This window comes from Lepidothrix coronata, unplaced genomic scaffold (genome assembly GCF_001604755.1).
Source record: "Lepidothrix coronata isolate B3197 unplaced genomic scaffold, Lepidothrix_coronata-1.0 Scaffold62, whole genome shotgun sequence".
In the NCBI taxonomy this organism is placed as follows: Eukaryota; Metazoa; Chordata; class Aves; order Passeriformes; family Pipridae; genus Lepidothrix; species Lepidothrix coronata.
In genome coordinates, this window is record NW_016690242.1 from 4,382,434 (window position 1) to 4,409,857 (window position 27,424).

At 38.0% G+C, this 27,424-nt stretch overlaps 1 protein-coding gene across 6 annotated transcripts in view; it reads right to left on the bottom strand.

The window, feature by feature from the left end:
* Positions 1-24,001, bottom strand: part of ICA1 (islet cell autoantigen 1) — a 71,271-nt gene extending 47,270 nt beyond the window's left edge. Inside the window, exons 1-8 of one of the 6 annotated variants that reach the window (XM_017817781.1) lie at positions 23,889-24,001; positions 14,066-14,112; positions 13,919-13,985; positions 12,247-12,284; positions 8,434-8,605; positions 6,485-6,557; positions 4,667-4,790; positions 2,286-2,484 (exon numbers count right to left, since the gene is read on the bottom strand). In XM_017817781.1, coding sequence (XP_017673270.1) covers positions 2,286-2,484; positions 4,667-4,790; positions 6,485-6,557; positions 8,434-8,605; positions 12,247-12,263 — 585 coding nt within the window. In that variant the 5' untranslated portion in view covers positions 12,264-12,284; positions 13,919-13,985; positions 14,066-14,112; positions 23,889-24,001. Of the gene's footprint in view, positions 1-2,285; positions 2,485-4,666; positions 4,791-6,484; positions 6,558-8,433; positions 8,606-12,246; positions 12,285-13,918; positions 13,990-14,065; positions 14,113-23,416; positions 23,708-23,888 lie in introns of those variants that run through there. The other 5 variants (XM_017817780.1, XM_017817782.1, XM_017817779.1 and 2 more) reach the window with 5 other exon arrangements.
* Positions 24,002-27,424: the final 3,423 nt, after the last annotated feature.

Below are 27,424 nucleotides of genomic sequence, written 5' to 3' on the forward strand. Positions count from 1 at the left end.
TATGCAGCTCCAGATCAAAACACTTCAATGGTATGTTTTAGAACCAAAAGCGTTATACCAGCAATTATAACATCTTTCTCAACGCAAAACTAGCATGACTTCTTAAATTGCTGTTACAGATTCAAAAACAGCCCTAAAACCTCAGCATTACACTGCCACACCATGGCACAATTAAGATCTGCAAGCAAAAATAGAAAAAAAAGACAATAAAGACTCCTCTGCTTTAATTATTTAGGACTACCTTATCCAGCATTAGTTTTCGTAAAGCACTAAAAAACACACTTGCATCTTGCTCAGCAACAGCTACCTAGGAACACTATGCTTGAGGATTTTATTTCAGTAATTTTTTTACCCAAAATTAACAAAGAAAAAGTTTACTTTCTGAAAGTATTAAAATCTTCAAAGACTAATTTGATATGCCTGTTGCACAGATGGCGTATGTACAGAAGTGAATACCAGGGGCATTTCTTTACTTTGTTGGCTACAAAATGTGGAGCTTTTTGTTCTCTGCCAATTCAGTTGACAGACAGTTGGAGAAAAGAACTGTTCAAAAGACTTTCAAGTTTCGGGTATTTTAACTGTCTGAGGTAACAGTACAGAATTTTAGAATCTACATTCATTTCTTCATGTCAGAATTGTCATGGATTTCAGACCTAGAAATATTTCAAAATACTTAGTACTTAGTATTTCCACTTACTACTAAGTTTTGTGAGAACTCTTTAAAAAAAAAAATCCTCTTTCTGCTGACCTTGAAGTACAGCAACCCAAGATCACTGAAATTTCACATGAAAGTTTTTAACTATAGCAGCTCACTGCACAAAACCTACATTATTTTAATTACTTTGTCATCTATATAATTTATGCCTTCCATAGCACTTGTTTTGAAAGAAAGTTATAAATCAGTTTTCTATGACCATTATCAGTACTGCTTTATTCATTCTAACATTCCATTTTCAAGTGTTTTCCTAATAAATCAAACAGTATACATAAGCAATCGGCTGAGGCCAAGACCATACCAATTATTTTACCTGCAAGAACTTGCCATTACAAACATTTCCCACAAGGCATAATAAAGTACATGTCTGGTGCCACAAGACGTACAGGAATATCCTGTACTGAAGCATTAAATAAAGATTAGATGACTAACTAGGGTATCATTTGCTCCATCCCTTCTTTAATTGCTATTGTCACCACTTCAGTTTACAAAAAATGGCACAGCCTAGATGCATGCCAGTCCTTTCCCGTTAGGATGGTTTATTCAAAGTCCTGCATTAAGTATCTTTTATCTCGAAACACTTTCAGTTACAGATTGCTGAAGCTATTGATGAACAGTGCTTTCTCTTTTATACATGACCCGTCTCTAAGCCATATGCACACGCATATACATATACACAATTTAATACAATTTCTGTAATTAGACCTTTACTTTCAATTATCAACAATTTCTGTAAATTTTTTTACTGCTTTTACTCAAAGAACAAGCCAGTAGGTTACACCTAAGATCCCAACTCCTCCTGATAGCCAGCATACATAAACAGCAAACCGTGAACATTATAGACTTGTAACAAACTCGGCTCTAAAACCTCACTAGCAAATGTGAAGTTCTCATGAACATTCCTGAAGTAAAAGGATCAGCTCAAATTAATTCTGTACTCAAACCTGGTAGCAAAACTGCGTACCACCACCTAGGACTTGGGATTTTGGTAGTCTTTTGGGAGGGGAGGAATTTAGCAAACTTGAGTGACACTGAACAAAGACGATTTGTGGAGAGTGCATTCCTAGCAGTTTTAGTGTTTAGCAGTTGCCCAAGAGCCACGCCGAACCGCATAAGGAACTTAAAAATAAGTTCCAGATCTACAGTTCCTCCCCAAAATACAAAACCAGCCAATTCTGAAAGTGTTAGTCTTTAACTGCACCCCAAAATTTAGCAGCAGATAGTACAGCATCTCTGTTTTTCCATACTCTCAGTTGCAAAAATCAATTTTCCCTTTCCCCTCTGACTGCAGACGTACCTTCTTCTATTAGTCATTCAGGCATCACAGTTAAGTATTTAAAATTGGATAATCTTCTTCAAAAATATATATTATTTTAATTATAAAGATGTATGCTGAAGTTGAAAACAGTACTGAAAAACGCCTTTCCTTAGAGCCCACACAGAAAAGATTAGTTAAGATAAATGGCATCCTTAATGCTTCTGAATTATGTCCTCCTCAGAAGAACCAAAATCATGCTTCATCATCATTTATCAGGCAGCCCCTTCTACGAAACTAAGGGAAACTTCATACCTTCCTGAACTTTTCCATCTGCTTATAAAGATCCGGATCCAACTCTTGAGACACATCTTTCATCCAGAGTAGAGCTCCTCTGTATTCAGTCCGATACTGTTCCATCCGGTTTACTGTCAGCCAGGTGTCTGAGATGGCCCTGTATCTGAAAGTCTCCACTTCTTGATATAATCTACTCAAAGGAGTACGCAGTGCTAATCTGGGGGAAGGCATGAAGGAAAGAAAGGAAGGAAGGGAATATGTTAAACAAGTTGATAAACAAAGGAGTAATACAACTACTGACAGCCAAAATAGTTGTCTTAGTATATGATCAGATAGTTCTGTAACTTGGCTGGGGGTGCACATGAACGGGGTAATTTTGCATGAAGATGGTGCTTGCAACCTTCCTGTTCAAGAAGTGAGGTTTTATTTACATGTGTGAGTGAAAAAGGACCCTATTCTAATGCATCTATGTATTTTAGTTTGCCAAGTCGCTTATGTGTATGTTATTACGATTCCCCTCCATAAGTTTCATTTAACAACTCTAAAAATGTTCCTTAAGCAATTTATTACTGGACAAATACCATAGTTATATCAGGATTGACATGTTAAACCCCACAAAAAGCACTTCAATTAGCCATTTAATCTTCAGATGTAAATGTAAATAAAAAAAGTCATCTGTCAAGTAGGTAATTATTGATTTTTTTTTTTAAGGAATATGAACAATTCCTTTGAAGGATATTTACCTTCTGGAAGGATTTGGACATTTTCCTAAATGTTTCTTCTGGCAACCACACTTTGGAAAGGCAGTAGGGGACACTGTTGTCTTCCCTATGCCATCACTTCAACTCCTAATGGTATCTCAGAACTAGGCAGGATTACTCCAACTTTTGCTTTGCTTCCTCCTGCTGCTTCTGCTTTCCTATTTCTTGCAAGCAGTGACCTCACTGGAATGGGTTCAATCCATTCCACAAGAGCACAGACTTAGTTTAATGTGCTAGGAAGACCTTCAGCCTAAGAGAATTTCTAATTTCACCTCCAGTAATCAAGAAATTATGTCTTCTCGATCTCCATGTACTGAGCTAGCTATTGGCATGCAACACAAATAAAAGTAGTCCCAACTTCAACATGAGCTTGACAATAGCTCAAGAGAAGAAAGACAAACAGCTGTTTTTATTTTTATGCGAATTTATTTTAAAAGATGCCCTTAAAAATGCATTGAGTAGGACATATAATAAAATGTGAACATTTAAGTGTGGCTTTTTTGATTTTCCCCGCATTTTTTCTCATTCTACAAATACTTACCTAGACATCCAAAGGAAAATTCAGTTTATGTAGATATGCCATACACTGAGATTTCTACAAACAGTTAAGCTTTATAAAGAAGCAAATCATCAGCGCTTTTGCTCAAGGGTGCCTCACATGTGCTTTAAAGATCCCCCTCATGGCTGTTACTGGAGGTGCTAATGACCAAATTCTAGCCCAAGGTAAACATATTAAATTCTCAGTGCTCTGTATGGAATATTTTATTTTGAGCCAAACAGCTGCACTGTTAAGCTAAAACTGAAAAGTATCACAATAGTTAAAAGTCCCCCCAAATCCTGTAAAACATAATGGAATAAAATTCTCCTCACAAGTGCTGATAAATTTCAAACTTCCATGGTCCCAATACTGTTAAAAAAAAAGCATCATAATGCCATCAGGTACTGTTACTTTTAAACTCCTTGAGCAAACACTGGGTCAGTGAGTCCTCAAGGGCTCTGGGTAACAGCATATGCTTGTGCGCATGTGTGTCCCTCTGGATTCCTTACCTTTTACTGATTTGCTTCTACCTAATCTACATGAGCTCAGAAGGGATCTTCTAGGATCTTCTCCTGGAGGTGGGGGCTTCATAGTGTAAGGTTAAAGCAGAAAATAACATTCAGACTCCTCCTTTCTCCTCTGTCTACTTGAGATATGAGACTCCATGGTCCAGAAAAAAAGTACTTCCTTATTCATTTCCCTCTGTCCCAGGACCCAGACACCTCTACAGTGAGCCTGCTGTAGCATTTATCTGCAGAGTGAGAACTGCCACCAAGCAGAGCAGGGACCTGACATCAGCTCCCTTACAACCTCACTGCTAGAGAGGCCACAAAGATGCACCAGTATAGCTTTAGAACTGCTGAGCTGAATAGGCACTAGAGATATAGACACAGCAGGTCCATAAGACAAAAAGCAGGATCAGGCAAAATTTGAAAAATAAGCCAGTAGTATTGACAATACTACAGCAGGTTTGGTCAATAACTTTCCTAGCAATTGGTTCCTCACACATTTCCAATGGCTAAATGAATTATGCCAACAATGACTCAACTACAATTATCACATGTACTTTGTAAATCAGACAGTAATGTCAAACCATATACCTTTGCTGAGAAGAAAAGCAGAGGGCCTTTCCTGTAGCTTGCATCATTTTTCCTGCTCTTGTTTTATCCTGAGAACCCTGTGATCGAAGAAATTTCCCCAATTCGTTTTCTTCCTGAGACAGAACTAACAAAAAATAAATGAGTGGTCAAATATGTTATTTAATTGGTTTCTAACAGCTTTAAAACTGCCTTAACATCAAATAGTTTAAGACAGTCTAAGTCCAAGCAACAAAGCAGAAGTAAATAATTTCACAGAATTCCTGCATTTCATAAGATCTGATTTACTTGAGACATTTACAGATATACTTAACAAGAGTCACAAAATTCCATCAATGCCAAAAGACAACAGGAGAAACATGTTATTTCTTGGAGAAAAAAAAAAAAAAGTAGGTTGGTTAGATTACAAAAAAGGCCTAGTCTTGATTGTAGTATCTTTTAGTGTTGGATTTTTGGGGTTCTGTCTGGTTTGGTTGGTTGGTTTTTAAATTCTTTTTCACCACTTGGACTGCCTCAGCTGATCTTTGGTAGCATACTTTCAGAGAAGCTAATTTGCCTGCTTTTCTCTTGCTCACCAGTTTTCATGCTTGATTACATAAAAAGTTTTCATATGAAAAATCTAGCACTTCACTTTAAAGAACACTTATTTTCAAATTACTTTGCAAGATTACTTGACAATTTTAGCATTCTACACAATTCAAACACTACATTTCAACTATCTGAAATATGTCTACCTCAAAGTAACTGATTGTTTTTTAAACAAGAAGAGGAAGAAAAGTGTTTTTACACTGAATTGTTGACTACTTCCAAACTGGGACCACGGATCTTCATGATCCTTACAAAAACATTTCATGATGGCCTTGTCTGTCTTCTAAAGTGGCTGTCTCCTAGAGTACCAATTTCTTCCCACTATCAAGATGGAGAGACTTCAAGATCTCTTGAAGTCCTCCTGTCATTTTTACCAAAATGACAGTCAACTCCAATGCAGACTATGGTAGAACTCTGGTAGAACATTCTGCATGCATGTCTCTGCATCAGAGATTTCACCCGCTCCTATGGAACACTTCTTGAACTCAATACCCTACTAATCTCTATTTCAATTTTACCTCCATTATCCCTGACTCTCTTTGGATAGGCAAAAGAAAAATGAAAGGCTCGAGAAAATATGGATAACATTCAAGAAAAGAAGGTAAATTGAAAGATGACTCCAAAGCTGGATTCTCTTCTCCAGGCCAAAAATCACAGCTGCAGAGAATCAAACAATTTTGATTGCAGAGAACCTTTAGCAGACATTTAATACAACTTGCTGTTTGAAACTTCCCAGATTAGGTCCCTGTCTCTTACTAATTACCGTCACTAATTACTGTACACTTGTTACAGCCAAGTCGGCATTATCAAATTCATCATAATAGCATGGATTACTTAATTATAAAACTAGTAATAAGCCAAATATTCTTCATCATCAATCCTGATGGAAAGAAAAACTAAAACAGTTTAGAAAGGAGTTAGGATTTCTAGACAAAAGACTTCTGAATGTAAACAAGCCACGCAAGCAGTGAGAAAAAGAACTTAAAGGAAGCTTTCTCCAGTAATTATTGCTACCTATCACTGCATTATATCAATATATAAAACTTAAGATCTAGGAAATCTTCAAGCAAATAAGAAAATCTGCTTTTAGCTGTTTGCAAGGAACGTTATTTTTACTTTAAAATAGGATGAAACTAGTAGTTCCCCATTTTAATTTTCCCTTTTTCACTTGTTTAATGGTTCCACAATGCAGATCTTCTTACCATTTTAATTACTGTGTTTGATCATACTTACAACAAATCCTTTTTTGATACAGTTCAATTGCTTTCAGTAACTCCATACATGTTCTCTGAATAGAATGGAACAGCTGATATTGAAAGAAAATACACAAAAAATTTGTTAAGTGCATGCAAGAAATACTGATAAATAAAATACACTGAAGAACTTAATTTTTGTAGAAATTATTAGGGATCATTATTTCCTTCTTGAACAATGAGAAATCTTTCTAGCCTGAAAGTATTTTCTTTACCAGTTGTGCTTTTCTTTCAATTAAGTTATCCACTGAAACTACAGACCAATCATAACTTACAAGAGAACAGCTGGTAGTTAACCAAACTACTTGCATTGGGCTTTTTTTTTTTTTTTTAGGTGATATCTTTGAATATATACAGAGATATACAAATCTATTTCTAAAAAACTTCCAGTAGAGCAAAGAGTTATCAAAATGTCTATCATGTTTATCACAGGTGGCAATATGCATACTGAATTTTTCATACTGTGAAGTCTAGTGGAACCAACTTGCATAGGTATCTCAACATAGAAAGCTGTTGATTTAAACTGAACGTTTTGTTGGTATAACCAAATTTATAAAGCAGCAGTTTCCAAAGGAAGTAGAGGTAAAAAATGTCAGTCTTGACTAAATTTGGAGATTGTTTCCAGGAAATAGAAGAATTACTACTCTTTCTATCTCTCCATCTAAAACCTCCAACCTGCAACTTATACCTAAACTCCACCATATCAAGCATTACACAACTAAGTAAAATGGATTACTAGCCCAGTAGCTGCCTTCCTTCACAGCTGCTTGACTTCCTATACATTTACACAGGTCTTGTCTTTTAAACTGGGAGTGCGACTTGTAGGTGAGAAAGTGCCCAAGTGAAAACATGGTTATAGTTTTTTGAAACACAAGTTTCTCTATTTCCAATCCCACTTGAGCTAACACAGCATCCTTTTTAATGAATCTGCAATACAGTAGACATGGTAGAAACTCAGGTATGTATTTAAAAAATATTGTTCCATCCGTACAGCTTGTTTTGCATCAGTACTATTGATTTACAACCCATCATGAAGACCCCATAGCTAGAATCACCATGTTATAAGTTCCCACTAGTGTTTGTTGTAAAACAGCCTCTTGTATTTCAGCTAAAACCTGAACAAACTGTGAAGTCAATTTTTTTTTTTTTTAAGAAACTGCAAGAAAACCAGTAAGGCAAAACATTTATCCTTACCTAACAGAACAATACCAACAAAACTTACATGGACACAAACTGGATGGCTACATTTCTGTAGTCCATCCTCTATTTTTTACTTTGTCTGAAATTCATTTGAGCTCTTCAATTTGCAGAACCTTAAGCTATTTTTTTTTCTCAGTGGGGCTGAGGATACTGACAGCAGGACTGTATTTGTCACATAGCAGGATTTTTTCTCTTATTTATATCTTACAGACTTTCAGAAGGTTCTTTGGTCATGTCAGAACCCACTAATATGCTCGAAAACTCCAGAGTGCAGAGCGCACTATTCACCTTGCTCCTTCTTGGTATATTGCAAGCTTTTGTGATATATGTGGTATTTTGTATCTGTATAGAGATTGTCATTTGCATACACTATAGAATAGTATTAAAAAAAATAAACTACCTTAAACTGACACAGACTAAGGATGATCTCCTGCTCCCCTCTGCTAACAAAAGGAAAAGATCTGTCCCCAACACATGAAAGTAAATCTAGAAGATGTTAGGTTCCAAACAAAGTTTGAAGGACATGAGGTTTTGTATTACAAAATGGCACTATATTGACTGACTTTACATACGTACTTTTGCCAAAATTTGGAAAAGATATTACGTGAAAATGATGGTAAAAAAATATACGTTATTATATATTATGTGTACACGTTAGAGGATTGGTGAAAATAAAAACACTTTAAACATTAACAAACAGTGAACATACATTATGTAAACATTACAAACCTCTAGTTTTGCATCCAGGTCTGCATCTGAAGCTACAACATGCTCATCTTCCTTTTTTCCTGTAACTTTAATAAGGGTTTGTTTTGTTTTCCAGTATTTCTGCTGCATTTTATTGACCACTGATTTTTCTTGACTTTGAGCATATTGATCATAAAATTCTCTTGGATAATTGCTAGAAGATTAAGAAATAAAATTGAAAACTTCAATTGGATGCTTTAAAATTAAGTCTAACGTGCTTAATTAATACCTTTGTATTAAGAATATTTCATTTGCATGCAGGCATATATTCTAACATGCATTTCCTCATTATGCATTAATAACAAAGCAAATACATCAGTACTATATTTCCAATCCTACTCTGGAAAGTAATACACTGCTTTCAATACAAATGTCTTAAGCATGCAGTACTGCCAAATAATCAGCTGCAAAGAATTCTTCCGAATGCATTATGGATTGATTTATAGCCCATGGAATTAACTTTTTATTTCATGTAATTAATAGGAGAGTTTCAAGTGAACTAGCAGAGTTGCTTAAGCAGGTAGCAATTTCCATGGCATTTCAGCACTGTCAGGACTTCACACAGTTCATTTTATTAATGGGATTAGACCATTTCTTGTTCTCCTTTTTTTGTAATTGAATAAAAAAAGAAATAGAAGAACCTTCATCTCTTTTGAGCATGCTACATGAAAGACTGATATCTCACATCTTTCTTTATACAATGACTACATGACAACTGTGGCTGTGTAATAGGTAACCTTTTTTTCAAGGATTATTTTTTTATTGACAGATGATTCTGCATTCCTGTAGCAGATCTAATAAAAAGTGTAATCTACAGACAAACTACATATTCCACAAAAGTCAAACCATACCAAGATGGTTTACTATAAAATACAGCCTTACAATGAAATCTTGACCTCTTTTAGGAGGTGTTATTCCATTGTTCATGAAGGACATTGAGGTCCTGGAGCAGGTCCAGAGGAAAGTAACTAGGCTGGTGAAGGGACTCAGGCACAAGTCTTATGAGGAGAGGCTGAGGGAGCTGGGGCTGTTCAGTCTGGAGAAGAGGAGGCTCAGGGGAGACCTCATCACTCTCTACAACTCCCTGAAAGGAGGTTGTAGCCAGGTGGGGGTTGGTCTCTTTTCCCAGGCAACCAGCAGTAAGACAAGAGGGCATGGTCTCAAGTTGTGCCAGGGGAGGTTTAGGTTAGATATTAGAAAGAATTTCTTTACTGAGAGGGTAACCAGACATTGGAATGGGCTGCCCAGGGAAGTAGTGGATTCTCCGTCCCTGGAAGTTTTTAAGATGAGACTGGATGTGGCCCTTAGTGCCATGGTCTAGTAACCACAGTGGTAGTGGATGAAGGGTTGGACTTGATGATCTCGGAGGTCCCTTCCAACCCAGCTGATTCTGTGATTCTATGATTGTTCATTTCTGCAAAAGTACACACATTTTCCCCCATATTCATGTATAAAAAGCTGCAGTAACTTTGCAGCTCTTTAGAAGTAAATGGTTGCCAAAAATGGCTATATCAAATATTCTAGGAAACTTAAAGAGGTTGAGTTTATCTTGAAAAACAATACCTTCTACCTGTGGAGTGATGAACTGTGGCTCTTTAGTGAGATACTGACCACAACACACAGACAGCTCAGAGATGCTACCCCAAGAGGTCTTCAGACCCAACACACACATCAAGTCATGTACCGAGACACACGTCCTCGCCCATGGCAGGGGGGTTACAGCTAGATGAACTTTAAGGTCTCTTCCACCCAAACCATTCTGTGATCCTCTGATTTATATATATATATATCTCCACACACACATATATATATATACACACAAGTACATATATATACACAAGTACATATATATACACATATATACATATATACATATATACACATACATATATATACATATACACACATATATACATACATATACATACACACACATATATACACATACATACACACATATATACATATACATATATACATATACATACACATATACATACACATATACATATATATATACATATATACATATATACATATATATACATATACACATAGATACACATAGATACACATAGATACACATAGATACACACATATATACACAGATACACATACATATACATACATATACATACATATATACACATATATACATATACATACATATATACATATATATACACATATATACACATATATATACACATATATACACATATATATACACATATATACACATATATACACATATATATACACATATATACACATATATAGACATATATATACACATATATATACACATATATATACACACATATATACACACATATATACACACATATATACATATATATACACACATATATATACATATATATGCACACACACATATATATATATTTGCTGTGAAATAATGCAGCCATTCTGGTACACTTCCCCAAAGGGTGGTTTCACAGGGGTATGTTACTTGCTTTGTTACTTTTAATCAGTGCGTTAGGCAATAGTGCCTTAATCACCAAAGAGAGGGTAAGAAATTAAACTGGAAGTGAGCAGGGACTAAATTTTAAAAAGCACTTATACACAGAACTTCTTGGCTTCTTCTCCAAACTTGAAAAGTGAAGATATTTACCCACTTAATTCTACATAAACACTAGTTCCAAGAATTTAATTTATGTATTTAATTAAAATTAAAATAAAGGTCTTTTGGTGATACAGCAGAAAATAAACAACACATGCAAAACATACCACATTTCATTTGGAATTCTGTACAAACAAACCATTACACACATGGACAACAGACAGCCTATCAACTTTGGTGAAGACTATATTGACTTGATAAATGCTACACCTTTAAAATACAAAATCTACAACCTCTAACAAATACCCCTGCATTATGAGAAAACAGAATATGAAAGTTTTAAAGTAGCATTATTTTTAAAATATTAATTAAAAAATCCCGTCAAACCGCTCACAGGGTATTATAAAGGCCCTAGCTGTTCTGTTTGGGTGCTTTAACTTCTGCTACAGCTGTGCAAATAACTGATATCTCATTTCAGTGGTCAAGTCAAGAAAACACCATAATTCATCTGATGTTAACTAGCCTTGATAGCTACCTCAATTGAGGTTCCCAGAAATTCTAGGGGCATTGTGCAAGGAATAAAAATGAGTTATTAATATTAGGTCACAAAAAGATTAAGAAAAAATGCTGGGATTAGTACAGATTCCTGAATTACAAGACTGATAAAACCAACTGAAAGAATAAGAGGAATATAATTTTTTACTACTACACACAAATTGAGCTTCTAATTTCATTTAATGACTTCTGTTTAAGATTAAAATAATGAAAGACTCATAATCACATTACTGAAATATTTGGTGGACAATTGGTAGAAACCTGTCAATACCTTTTAAGACGGATTTTGTGTCAAGCAACCATGCACATACTTAGGTTTTGTTAAGCAATCAGAAAATATAACTGAAAGAAGGATGTACTTTATTGTGAAGCTGATGATCACAGAATACCTCTTGAAATATGACAGTTCATACTTATTTCCATTACACAGGAAACTGATATCCTATTTTTCTATCTAGCCACTTAATTTGTTTTTCTAGTCTTTGGCAATTTTTCAGTTTTTATTTTTATTTTTTTTAAACAGCATGTCTACTGACATTAGGGACTTCATATAAATAATAGATGCCAGAACATAATGTGTGATATAGGTTGTGACAATTCAACACACCAAATGCTATTAGCTCTTTAGAATAAGAAAAAATAATCAAGATACTTACTACTTATGACCTTCCATAATTCTTGTTTTCTTCAGACACTTAAATAAGAAATTATCAGTTAATACAAACACCATTAAAACATAATTTCTAAGTTAAACACTAGAAATCTGCTACCTTTTGACATATAAAATAATTATGTTGCAGCATCTTCTTTACCATGTTACAAAAGTAAATTTTTCAATCTTGGACCATAGGCCTTCCTCAGGTAACACACAATTCTCACATAAATCGATGGCAAATGGATTCAGGTGGTGCCATCTATGATGCCAATACTTATATGTTAGCAAGTTTTCCAGGCAAAAGCAAATTTACCTGGCATAAATTCTGTGACTTTTGACAAGGCATGACAAAATTGTCCATGCTAGGGATCATCCTCAGCCAAGTTTTTTCCTCCAAGTTTTAGTCACAACAAATTTCAATTACTTTCTATCTTTTTTTTTTTTGCCTATATCCCACTGATCTATTTTTTTAAAACACTAGTTATATCATGTCTTGAACTTTATATGTGAAATTTAATGACCAGGTGATTTTTCTATGAGGGACACCACAGTTCCTTAGGATAGAATATGATATATGTGCATTAGGGCTTTAGATTTTATAAATTACTATCTCCAGCTGGATACTCAAGTCTCCCACTATACTTTGAGCTGACCAGATGGCATGCACATCACTTCCCACTGGTACGAAATTTCCCACTGGTACCAAATTTCCAGGCCAAATTTACCAGCCAAGCCAGTCCTTATAAACAACAAGCACCTGGATTCTCCTCTGCTGCTTTCAGAGAGGACTGTTCTTTAGCACATAGTTAACATGCAAATGGAGGCACTGCACCATGGTTGTGGATGAGACCAAAATGGAGCTGCTGAGATGGTGCTGCTGGGGAATGGCCTTTGATAAGAAGAGGCACAGAATGAACACACCAACAGGCTACACTAAGATATGAAGCTGATTGACTAAGAAAACAGTAATGGGAAAAACAGCCAGGAAGGTAATGGTGCTGAAACTGAACTCTGGCAAGCAAGAAAGAAAAGGGGCTAGAAAGGGGAGATGTGATGCTGGAAACATATCTAGCACAGTGCTGCTTACAGACAGTGTGGTTAGCACTGGAGTGGCAAAGGGACTGGAACAGATTGCAGGAACCCAAACAAGGGAACGCAAACAACCTGAGTGCTTCCTGCAAGTGTGAAGCACATGCACTTCCATTTGGAGCTGAATGGAGCCAAACCCCAGATTTCTGAGTCTAACCTCTCTGCTGTCAGTACCTGTGAAACTTCATGGCAAAATTCCATGAGATGCAGCAAGATTATATCAGAGCATGAAATTTTTCTGAACTGGAATTTTTGTGACATGCTCTTAAGCACTGCAGGAGAGACCATGAGAATATTCATAACTCTGTCTTCAGAGTAGAGTTTAAATAAAAAGGCCAACAGCTGAACAAAGAGGAAGAAAGAATCATTTCAGATTGTCATTTGTGTTACAGAACCACTGAGTCAGACAAGGTACTGAACAGACAGCACAGATCATGGCTTTGTTGTAGTTTCTAAAGCCACAGTCACAGGCAACGTTAACGCCAGTTTTCTAATACCTTTATGCTTGACTTCACTGTTTTCACACTAGTCCTCCTTAAGTCAACTGTGGGTGTGTTTGTGTGAGATAAGACCACAGAATTTACCTTGTATACACATCCATGACTCAGTTATTCAGTTGCACACTTGGTTTGACAGGACTCAAAGAACAGCCTATCTAGATGGAATAACATGTATATTACTTAGAACAAAGTGAAAACAACCAATATGGGAAAAAGGTCTAAGGCACTGACCTTACTCACTGTACACGTCCACCTGCTCCTCCTGGAAACCAATGCCCCTAAAACAAAAAGAAATTTATCTATCAAGGTCATGGTAAAACAGTTCTCATTTGCAAGCACAGCTCATGCTCTTTCTTCGTAAACATCTGACCTTGTATTTTGACTCTGAGATCATCTTAGTTATACTCATCCAGGTCCTACATAGCACCCCTATGCCCTTAAGATATTAGTTGTGGGAATTTTTTAGTTCAAAGAGAGGATTATACCACAGCTATTAGGACAGTATTCACATGCTATGAAAATGAGGGTGTCTATTCCCTGTCCTGCTGTGTGACATGATGGTACTTGAGGTGTTCGAGGCTACAAGGCCTGCTGGGATAGTGTCATGTGGCCGATCAGGGTGGAAGGAAACAGAAGTGGAGTCTTACCCACACTGCCTGCTGGAAATGGCTCTTGGCATGTGATATCACCCAAAACATGCCAGGAGAGAGAAAAGTTCCAGAGAGTTCCAGGTAGTATAGATAAAAACCATGCCAGGGAGATTGCAGTAATTAAACAGTGGGAATAAACAGTGGCCCAGTGCTCAAGCTCAATCTCTGGGCCCGTTTTATTTCCAGTATGGAGCCACCTTTTGGTTCTAAATAAGAATTCAATTTTCAAAGACAGTTTGGTAAGCACTAGCATGGAGAAAACAGAACTGTGGCTGCTAAGAAATAATCAGATTACTTTTTATAAGGCTTGCAGTATTTCACCTATAATTTCTATCAAGAATGTTCCTGGATCCCATTCATTCCAGATGCTGTCCAAGAAATCTTCATAAAGAAACCAGTCATGCCTCAGAAGACCCATCTGAGTTTCACCTTTCTCAGTAACCAAGAACACTGAAAAACCTGGATGTCCACTACTATTATGCCATTTTTTTAGCTGTTAATTTAGACCACAAATGTGCATTTGCTTTGGGTTCTGTCAATCTGAATGTACCCTAAAAAATTTCCACTTATACAGACCTTGTTGCAAGTTAGATACACTTGTGTAAATTAATTCATATTTCATGTTTCATGTTTCAGCATCGCAGTTAAGCTCTACTGAAAAGGGAACAGTATATATTACACAGATATCAAAAACTGAAACAAAGGTAGAGGAACATAGTATAGGAATATTTAACTGGGCCAGATGTAGTTGAGATGCTATTACAGAAATTCTCATGTTTATATCTGGGTGGTCAAGCACTGGAACAAGCTGCCCCCTGAGGCAAGGGATAGACATGGCCCTGAGCAATGCGCCCTTACTGGGCTCGGTTGAACAGGAGGCTGGGCTGTGCATTTCTAGTGCTCCCTTCCAACCTATGTGATTCTGTGAAAAAACTGTACAATGTAAAAGAAGATCAGAAGGGAGAGCAGCGAGCTTGCTGCTACCATTGGCTTAATATGAAAGACTTTCCACAAGGATGGTGTAAATGGACAGGAGAATAACACTGCCCCATGACCACTGTGCCTAAACACATACAAAAAGATACAGTATGTTTTCAAAGTTACCTACGATATTTTCACCTTTTAGTAATATATTTTCATTCATAGCCAAAACTTTTAACATTAACATTCATTCTTCTATTATTGCTATATGTGCAATGTAAATTGTCTCTCCAGTAACTTAATAATTTTTATAATCTCTAACTTCATGTGTTGTTACTGTCTATTCCAAGCCCAGGAACAAAAGAGAGTTAAGGTATTGGTTCAGCTATAACAAAGGACACTATTAAGAGCATCTGGGTTAGCTGAAAGCAGTGAGATTCTTTTTGAAGAAATCCCAAGACCTAGGTCTAGCCTCAAAAAGTGAGAGTTACTAATAAAAGAGGACTGGAAACAGCCCAGAAAAGTATCCAAGAATTAAAAGGAACATTTTATAATCATGTAACAAAGAATCCCGACAGTCACAAAATGCTGTCCATGAGGCTTCAGGAAGAAACCAAAGAACAAGCACATAACTTCTGACTGCTTTAGGCTTTGAACTCTGTTATGCTTTCGAAGAACAAGACATAAATGTCCTGAACAGAAGCAATAAGGCAGTTGCTCTTTGGCAAAGCTGACTACAATGAAAGCACATGACACTGACTTGAATCCACCAATACTTTCCCCCAAAACTGTAGTCAAATTTAAAATTAACCTTTTATCACACAGTTTTATATAAAAACTAGCTTAATTTGGCACAAGGAGTTGATGTAAGGAACTTTTTTTAGTTTTTCTTCCCAGTGTATTAAGACTAAAAAAAAAAGATGTTTCAATAAATAATATTATACTGACACTGATTAACAAAAAAAAAAAAAAAAACCTGAAAAAATAATTTATCACCCTATAGGAAAGCATTTGTATCAGAAAGTTTCCATTATCTTTGACAATAAAGAGTTACACAACACTAGTGATCTCCACAACAGTCTCTATCTTGACAAACAAAAGGTAGGGATACTCTAGATGGGGGAAGGGCTATCAGAAGCAAACACAGGTGTTTTTTATCGTGCTGGGGAAAGCAGTGGAACACTACAGATTACTGTACACAAACCCACATTTAATGCTGCAGTGCAGTAATTTTGCAAGTACTTTTCCCAGTGTTTTGAGAGAGACTGATGGTACTTCAGTTTTAGCAATAAACCTGAGCTGGCCCTATTCATAACAAGTCTGCTCAGAAAACAAGGGACCACAATGCTGAAACATCCATTCCCATACAGATTCAGCTGGGTTCATAAATCCTGCTGAAACCTTGTAAATCCCTAAGGGGCTCTTTCAGGAGCCACCAAGAAGCCTCAGGACTGTGTTCCAGAAATCGTCATATTTGCAGGCTGATGCCAGAGAAGAGTGGCACAGCCTCTCAGCCTGGACACTGTAAAACACATCCAAACTGTTTCTAGACTCAGTTTGACTTCAGGAGTGATACAGCTGCATAGCAGAATTCTTCAACCCTCACATGCAAACAATGTGTTCATCAGGAGAGACATAGAAGAGTCTGTACTTTCACTGATTGCACTGTCCTCTCATTTTATTGTTCTTTCAAAGGAGCTAATAAGTTCTGTGGCTCTTCAAATCCCCACAGTCTCTATGTATCCTAAAAGCCTTGCAACTTATAACTTCAAATATAGCAGAATCATGCATTGCAGTTGATTTACTTATTGCAACACTTTTATTAAAATGAATAATCTTCCAAGAAACTTTTAATACAGTAATAGTAGAGTGGTACTAAGTAACAACAACCCATAAAAAAAAAAAATAAGGAGTTCTATATGTAAAAGTTGAGTGATAGTTTCATTTATGTAAAATACTCTGAAGGGAAGAAAATGTGCTTAGGTGAGGGAATCAATGCCATCTGTGTCTCCAACAGCTCTTGGCTGGCAACATATCTCTCCCACTCTGCTCCCTGGAAGCTGTGATCAAACTGAATCAGGTGAATGGGCCTGCAAAGCAAGAAGCAGTCTCACTGCAAGATGAAGACTAGACTGGGCACAGTTTTATCTTTGCTAATCTATCTACAAACATGGAGCTTCAAATGACTTTTCATTTTGCCTTTTCCAAACAAAGGACAATATTAATAGCCTGAAGATCTTGATTATACATATTGCCAGTGCAGGAAGAGTAAAAGCTGTCTGGGTCTATACAGGTATTTGATGTCCAGATTATGCACAGACTTAGAAGTAGTCCTACTCTTAACTACATGAATAGCTATCACTGTAATTCAGCTAAAATTAATCTAGAGTTCAAGCTATATCTATGAAAAATTACAAGATTTAATTTTTCCTCTAAAGCTCTTAACTCTCAACATTGATGTTCTAATCCTGCAGAATCATCCATGCTTAGCTTTGAATCCAGGAGTCTTTTCATTCTGTTAGACCACACACTGATGCACTTGTTTATTAATTCAAACAGTTTGCAGATTGGTAAGTGCTGCATTAGCAGTTCCTTCCATCCACTACAACTTTTTGTCTATTCCTTTGTTTCAGACTGATCCACAGCTTTGTTACTTATCCTGGGAAGCATATATCTTAGAGATTACCCCCAAGAAATATAAGATTTCAGTATCAACAGAATTACTCTTTCAAGCTATTTCAGGAGCTGACATCTTGAAAGAAGTTTCAAACATTCTTAAAAGAAGCACAGGATAAATGGCATCTGTTATACAGAGAGAGCTCCTTTTATATTCATATACCTGGGAGGTTCTGAGAGGGAAAAAAATCATGCTGTTTGACCCCAATTATCTAACTGCAGTGTCTAAATTACCATATAAGCCTCTCAATATTAAGTCCCTGTAAAAATGGTGAATAGAACCTCCAAAGAGCAAATCTGAGCACTTGAAAGAGAGCCTCACCACTGCGTTCTGTGTACACATAAATGATGCTTTTCACAAGAAGCACCTGAACTACACAGCTAAATTATGATGTGAGAGTGCTTTTCTATTCCAATTCTCTCAAAACTAGGATTTCATGGTGGTCTGCTGAATTACTGGGGGGAAAAAGTGTCAGCAGCATACTGAAAAACACTGTGACTGGGACACAGCCATATCCCATAAACCTCCTGGAACCAGTTTTTAGTTTCATTGCAAACACTTCTGGAACTAACACTTCTATAAGCAAGTTTGTCCATTTCCTTATCCTCTCTATCAAGGCTTTTGAGACATCCCAGCAAAATATTATTTCTTTCTATTTATTAATTCGTCTTGATTCTTCAAAGAATTAAAACAAACAAATAAGCAAAAAAGAACAACAAAAGAAAACTATACAGAAACCCCCCAAACAAAGCAAAACCACAAGAAAACAATAAAACCCAAACCCGAAAAACATCCCAACCACCCCCCCCGCCCACCCCACTGCCCCCTGAAATTTCACATGCAGAAAAACCCCAACCATGTACTCACAACAACAAAATATCAAAGAAACTGGAGCCCATTCTCCAAGGCATCAGTTTGAGCTAATAACACTCCCTTCTTTCTCAAGTTAGTAAACTGCATGGAGAACAAACCACAGTAATACCAGCAGGTATCTTAAATGACTGACTGCAATTAAGGACTTGTATCATTACAAACAATGTACAAGCTCTGAAGAAATCTGAACATTTCAGATCTGCTTTCTGTCATTTTGTAGCAATACCTAGGAACCCATCTGCAAACAGTACATCCAAAAAAATACTATTGGCATTAAATACATGGTGAACTGTTTTTCACTGAATTTTACACTGACTCTTAATACTCTCTATGCAGGGCAGATGAACCATAGCTACTGCAGAGAGTACTGTTAAGAATTATTTTTTCCAAGAAACAACTGTCATGCTTCAAATGTTTCAGAATACACAATTAACATAGGAAATTATTCTACTTAATTTCCTGGGGTAGTATAAACAAAGGATGATATCCAGGGCCCTGTTTCTCATGCTATTCTTTAGTCTTTATTTTTCTATTTCCAACCATGATACATACAAGTTAATAGAAGACAGTGGCATATAAAGAGAGAAAATTTACACATTGAAAACTTATTGCTTACTTATACCTAGAACTTAAAGAGTATTCAATCCATCTGAACTGCACTGGTTTTCAGTATTAGAGTGGTTAGAGGCAAGTTTTAGCCAACACAAAAACGTAGAAATTTGGCACTATGTCAGCATGTGTTTTAAAACCTGTTTTTGCTCCCACGAAGTGCAAGGACCAAGTCAACTGTTAGCATTCCTCTCTAAAAAGTAATTTTGTGGCTATTCAGTACTATATTCCTATCATATTATTCCAAAACCTATCAAGTCAAACTTACAGGCATAAGTGATTTCCTTTCTAGAATATAACAGGTATTGGAATGACACTTGGAGCTGGGTTGGGTTTGGTTTTGGTTTTTTGCAGATTTTTAAGCAGTTGAATGATAAATTCCTGAAAACAGTGGTTTACCTCAAAAGCACCGATAAGAATAGCACATGCAGTCAAGACACAGCACATGTAGTCTCAGAAAAAATATTTCAAGTAAATACTGGTAGACGCACAGCTGGAAGATTGATGAGTAAACACTAGCACTTTCTAGATAAGTTCACATGCATGCAGAACTTAATCACTAGCACAAACCCAGAGATATTTAATCACACAAAAAATTAATTTTAAACTCCTTTTTCAGATTATACTGATTTTTCATCTGCTTATTGTGAAATAATGTAGGGACAGCAAATAGTGTCAATTTGCCCTCGTGTAACATCTTTTACTTGACTATTAAAGTATTCCACTTACATTTGTGAAGAACACTGAGTGAATGCCCTCAGGAAAGAACCAGGTAAGCATCATAAGTACTCTGTGCGTTTTATGAAAGAGTTTTTGAATATAAGTCACTGAGCGGCAGGTCTTACCTCACTGTTAATGAGCAAAACCAGGGATATATACAATCCAGTATTTAACTTCATTCTAAATGCAGACTTGCTTCATTTTTCAAAAATTATTATCAAATTGTATTGTAATACGCATTTGTTCTCTGAGTTTAGAAACCAGTGTTTGCAAACTTAGTAGCTGAATAGTATTAAAGAAAATGCCATGAGGAACACGCGGTGTGCATAGATTATAAGAGACAACAAGATTATTTTTGTGACACATTCTACCTGTCATCAGTCTAGAGTCTTAATATTATGACACTTTCCCTTGTAGAACCTCTAGGAAAAGCAACGGACAAAAAAAACCCCAAACAAACAAACAAAACCACCAAAAAACTCTTTTTGCATGTATAGGATATTACATATAAACAAATATGGGTTTAGAACTTCAAACTAAGGGCTCTTAATTAGATACCCTATTTGCTGGCACAGTCAACCCTCTCAAGTTTCTGCCTCCCTCCTGCCTTTTCATCCATGCAGAAGACAGAAAGCAATTTATACCTAAGGGGAAACAATGTTGGATGAGGGAACAGGAGAAGATAATTTTCTCTAGATTCCCTTTCACATACACGGATAAGAGATTCGATCAACAAAATAGTCTTAGCATGCACAGCAACAACAATACAGGGTGACCTCCTTTCACCACCCTTTGAGTAAACACCATCAGTACAGGCTGTATATTCACCACAGACACACAGTTTATTCAACTTTTATATTACTGTTCTCAGATCCTGGCACACCAGCCAACTGTTCCAGCAGCGGTGATCCCTACGAAGTTACTTGCGAGATGCACAAGTACTGTTTCCGACTCAGTACAGGTGGTTCCCAAGGTTGATGTAAACAATTGTGCAACTGGTCAAAATGCCCCTCAGTTTGCCATGGCTAACAATAGCCACAGGAAAAACTACTGTGAGACTGTTATTACTGCAACGCTTAAAAGGTCAAATGTTTTTACTGTTCTTCACTGCTTGGTTCTTTGTTTAACAAACTTCACCTTCCGGGCTTTTGTATTTTTAATGCTTCTGCATCACATGGCATAATTTTGTCTTTAGAATGATTTTATGGTTGATAAGTGGCAAAAACATCTTGAAGAATCAATTACAGAGCAATACTCTTGGAGGAGATTTTGCAAAAAGTATTAAAAAGAGACTTTGAGAACATTTTTTGTCTTCTAGTTTAGATGAGATATTGGCACATTTTTTTTCTGCCAACTTGTACCGACAGCTTTCAACATTAGTTGAAGACTCAAAAGAGATGTTATTATTCATTTCTTCGAGAAAAGATTACTTGGGAAATCATCAGAACAATTTAGCAGCTGTGTAAAGTATGGACAAGAGAGAAGAAATGGAAAGATGGGTGGGCCTGAAACTCTACTAAGGGAAAAAAAAACAAAACCTAACCCTGCAGTAGGCTTCAAAAGGAATTTTACTTTGCACTGTGTGATTCCCTCCACACCTCAATAATATAAACTTGTGAAAGAAAAATGTTAAAGAAACCTTTCCATACAGTCATAACTGGTCTTCTTGAACCTGAAAATCTTCAATAACATTCATATTTGAATTTCAACTCCAACATGCACAGTGGAAGAAATCACCATTATCTAAAAAGCACTTAATTTTTTCTCAACTAAGAAGGAAGCAAATTCCAATGACCAGCATCTAAATTTTTCAGTAAAGTGCTTGAACCTTTCTGGACATAATGATGTTTCACCCATGAAGTTCTGACAGTAGAGAAACTTTAGAAACTCATTTAGACCAAGGTTTGGCAGCATTTAACTGCCACATCACCTTCCAGTAGAGTTTGTCATGTGAAAAACGTGACTAGTTATACCAGTTATGGCAGTTCACGACTCAAAAGATCTGTGTGGCTCTATGCTAAATTCCTCCTTCGGTGGTATTGACATAAACCTTAAACCATTATGTTACTCAGTTTACACCAATAAGCTACTCCTGTTCAAACAGCAGTATAAAAAATTGCTAAAGTCTAAATGAGATGCTGCTGAACTTCATGCTAAGTACCACTAAAAACTGCAACTTCTAGATCTGTGTCAGACACATAGCACTGTCAAGAGGTTCATCCACTCTCTCCTTGAGAACCCTGGATAGATCAAGTAGAAAAAGAGTGGATTACCTGAAAAATCAGACGAAAGATCATAACCAAATGCAGTCTGCACTGCAGACTCCAAAATCTAGCCCACCATTTCCTCTGCCCAACACTTTGCAGAAGCAACCAAACACAGTTTTGTCCTTAAACAGTCTTGCTAGAGCAAAACACAAGAACAGTTTGTTTCCAAGAAGTCTGCTCTGAAACAAGAGTCACAGCTGCTTTCTGAGACCCAAATTAAATAAAATCTATCCAGAAACGGAAAGAAAGAGGATAACACAATTAAACATGGGAGGGGGCATCAAAACCAACAAACAGGTGCTTCATGGAAATAAAAGGTCACCTTGGTTTAAAGCAAGGCTTGCAGGCAGGGGGAAAATATTACAACCAACCAAACAGAAGAACAACTCCAATGCCAAGCTTCCAAAATACTACCACAATGCAACTTGGAGGTAAGGGGTTAAAGAATGTACCCCTGAGTTTTCCCGATTCAGTTTCACATTTATATATTTGAACTAAGACAAACCCGAGTTACTGTTTTAAGAGAGGCCATGCAGATCCTTGAGGCTATCAGCATTATGCAAAACAGCGTGGAACAGGAGACTTATTTACATTTGGCACTGAATATATCCATAATGATACCAACAAATAAAAGAGCACAGTGCCCTTCACCCTTTTCTCCTACTAAGAATTGACCCGATGTTTTCCTTTTTCTTTTAAATTACTAGAGCAGCCTACACGGATCAGGTGGAGGGATATAGAACAAATCTTATTATAAAGATCAACCTTTCACAAATTATAAGCTTTAACTCAGAAATTTGGGTTTCTTGAATTGCCATTTCCCCAGCTGTCACTGCCTCGGTGCCGGTTCGATGTCTGACATTACCTGACCAGAGGATGCCCCGCCACCCCTCTCGACCCGGCCGGGCCCCAGAGCGGCACGGACCGCAGCTGGGCAACCTGCGCCTCAGCCCGGCAGCCCAGCCGGAAACCGCCGAGGAGAACCGGCCGTTTCCCTCCCCGCTTCCCCCGGGCACAGAGCCAGGGAGGATGTACGGGAGGTACAAACGGATAAATGCAATAATCATGGAGAGACGACCGCACGGCGGGAGGGGGAACACAAGGCACAAGGAGGGGCAGATGCCATCTTGTGCCTCAGAGATGTCTCCCTGGACAGGTCCGGCCGCGGATACCCCGATCTCGGGCACCAGCGCCACAGGCCCGGCGGCCGCGCCGCCCCCCTCGCCCCGAGCGGGCTTCCCGCGGGGGGAACGGCGCCCACCCGGGGCTGCCCGGCACCGGCGCTCCCCGCCCGGGCCCGGCACGGAGCCCAGCGAGCCCCCCCTTCCCGCACTCACCTTGCGGAGGGGAGGGAAGGGCTGAGCCGCAGGCGCCGCCGCCCCTCCAGGTGTTCCAGCGCCGCTGGCGTCAGCGCGGCGAGCGGAGCCGCCTGTGCCGGCGTGGGCGCCCCCGCAGCGGGGCGGAGCCGCCGCCCGGCCCGGCCCGGCCCGGCCCCCGAGGCGGGAGGGCGCGGCCGGCAGGTCTCCGGAGCTTGGACCGGCAGCTTCCTCGCCTCGGTCACTGCCGGGGCGCGTTTCCTCCCGCTTTCCTGGCTGCGCTGGGAGGGAAGCGGCGGGAGAGTTACCGCAGACTGGGGCCCTCCTTGGGCGCTGGTAACCCCCTCAGCCCCAGCCTGCTGGGGACCGCAGGTGCCCCGCGAGGAGCATCAAGGAAATATTAAAATGTTTTGGCTGCCGTAAATTCACAGTTGTCGTCGAGATGGTGGAAACTTGGAGGAAAAGGGCCCTTTGACGTAGCGGGCAGGTGGCAGCGTCAGAGGGGGTCAGGAGAGCGTGGGGTTTGAACTCACGTCAGGAATGGGTCACTGGGGGGTTGTAAGAGCTGTTTGAGTAAAGGAGGTGAATTTTAAGCTGATTTGAGAGCTTAAAATGAGGGGGAAAGTTCACAGCTGGCATTGGAAAACGAAGTAAAGGAGAAACAGGGGAGCAGCAAGATAGGGTGAAAAATGATCCCCCTTAAATAGGGCAGTGTTAACTTACTAGTATGGCACGTGAGGAGGGCGGGGGTGTAAGCATAACGCAGGGAATGAACGTGGGGATGGAGAAGGTGAGTTTAAGTTGGTAGGGCCCCAGGAAAGGTTTGAAGAAGAGAGGACAGGAGGAAACTGTGGAAAATAGAAATTAGGTCAGTAATGAGGCATCATTTGCTGAACCTTACAGGGGTCTGAAGTGCTCATGTCAGTGTCTTGGTGTTTTTGTGAGGCACAGCTGAGCAACTTCACTGTAAGTCACCTAAGAGCAAAATGCAAGATGTTTACAACAACAGGGACTGTGCTGTGAGACAGTGGCTCTGAAAAAGACTTGGGATACTAATGAGCTAAGCATGCACTCCCTGAGCTCTGAAGAAGTCAACGGGGATGATTTACTTAAGAGCTGTATAACCTGAGGAATTTCAGGGATGATTTGGGAGGTTGGTTACTTTCCCTATTTGACGCTGGTGCGACCACTAACAGCAGGTCATATCTGAGCGGGATGTATGTAGAGCAGATGGTGTGCTGACAAACTGGAATGGATTTATGGCAAGAAATACAAGATTGTTTTCCAGAACTGCAGAAATCCTAATAGGATAGTCTTTGTGGTAAAGCACAGTAACAGTGAGCATATATTTTCATGGGAGAAAAATCTCCTAACGAAGTCCTCAGTCTTGCAGAAAAAGGTAAAATACTCTTCAGCATCTGAAAGCTTGGAATACAGGAAACCTGATGTGAGATATCTTGTTTACCTTTAGATGTTACACTGTAGGCACTCAAGCTATGTTGGTATCCTAGAGCTCTCTCTAGAGCAAAATGAGAAAGATGTATTTTTAGGGTCTGTTTTATCTAATTTATTTTAGTTTCTGATGAGATTAATCATACTCTGGACATGAGTTCCCATGACCGTGAAAGAGTAACAGGCTCAGGTGTAAATACTTACATTAGACCTATTACCCCCCTAGTCAAATAAATTCCAGATATTACTGGTTTTGAGAGAAAAATATTCATGGAGTTCTTACCTCTTCAAAGGGAAGTGGTGCTAATAAGTGACAAAAGGTATCTCTGCAGTACGTGAGGGTCTGGGATCCCTCCAGCCATGTCTGACACTGAATTGTGTTAGCTTTTTATTTCTAAGTGAACCTGAAGAACTCATTGTGTCTTTTAAAGGGATTTATATTGCAAATCTCCTAGAGGAAGGTGAAAAAAGAAAATCTCATAGCATGTGAAGGAAGTACTTTAGCCATTGCAGGAGCAGAAACAAGAAGAAAAGGGAGATTTTATTTGGTAAATTTGAAAGTATTATTTTTCTTAGTTGCTCCAGGGTAAGTTAGGTAGGAGGGCAAATACTCCTGAATAAGCCTTAACTCTGGAAAACACTGTAATTTTGTAATCATGGAACTATTTTTATGCCAACAGTCGTGTATGTGTGTGAATATACCTAAACCCAGGACTTAGGCTAGCTCTTCCTTGTTTACATGAGGCCAACATCCTGCAAATTACAGACAACTTTTTTCATTGTCCACCTTAATGTCTCAAACCATTAGCTGAGCTTACTATATAACCTCAATTAGTTTTAAACCTTTATTCCTCGCTGTAGTGCAGGCATATCTTAATCTTTTATCGTGTTTCATGTAGTTTATCACCAGACTTGAATGTTATAAATATAAGCAAGTGCCATCTGGTTGTTCTAGCACCTCTCTTATCTCCCATGGAGATATTTTTAGGTCAGCAGAAATATAGAAATGTAACTAAAGCAGTTATTGCAAGTGATACATGAAATAAGGTGTACTTATTACTTTTCACAAGTTTAATTCTTTGCCAAAGCCGCCTGGATGCATGAAACACCCCAAAGCATGGTGCTGCATACCTTCTGCTAACATTTTTCCCTATTTGGGCATCAAAGTAGTCTAGTTACTTAAATTAACTAAGCAGTTGGTTCCCTGACCTTAAACGAGTCCATTTCTGCTATTCTGTAGAATGCCACATCCTCTTGCAAACTGAGATTGTTTGGATGACATAATTAAAATTGCCATAAGATTCAAGTAAATATAAAGTAAGCCCTCTGTGGAGGAACTATAAACCACACCATGGTTGGAAACATCACATTCTATGGTAGAGAACTGACTTTCCAAGCCCCTAGTCACACAAACCTGGAGCTTTTGAGAGACTGAGCTAGTGTTTAGTCTTAGCCCTCATCTTTTAGGGCCTTTTCTGCATCTAAGCCTTATGTTACACTTTGCTCCAGCTGCATTTAATTTGTAAAAGGGCAAATAAGGATTGGAATCCCGTGTTGACTCAGTGAGACTCACAGTCTAGTCATGTTTACTGTACCACATTGCTATATAGCGTACTATGGGATATGCTCCCCTTGTCACTTAAATTGGTGCATCTCCTGTATTCCATGCTATCTATATAAAATACACTTAACAAATGTATGTAATGGTTTTTAGGTTATTATATTTCATTAAGTAATAAGACAGCAGTTCAAATAAGAAAATAGAAAACCGTCAGGGGAAAGAGAGAGTAAGCTGGAAATTCAAGTATTTTGGTAGCCCAAATTTTGGTAAGGTCCTGTTTTTCAGTTGAAGCAGCAAGAATGATATTTTCCCCTTTAGTATATATTATTTTCTTAGGGTTTCTTAAGAATAGTATGTGCTATGATTCTATCCCCCATTTAGATATATCTGTAAATTAGTTACTTCAGAAATTTGCATAACATTAGGTATCCCAGAAATGAAGGTTTCTTATCCTACCTAGACAATAACATTGTTATTATTAATTGCTGTTAAAATTTCACACATTAAGATGTTTTTTAATCTTCCCATAACACATCATTTGCCC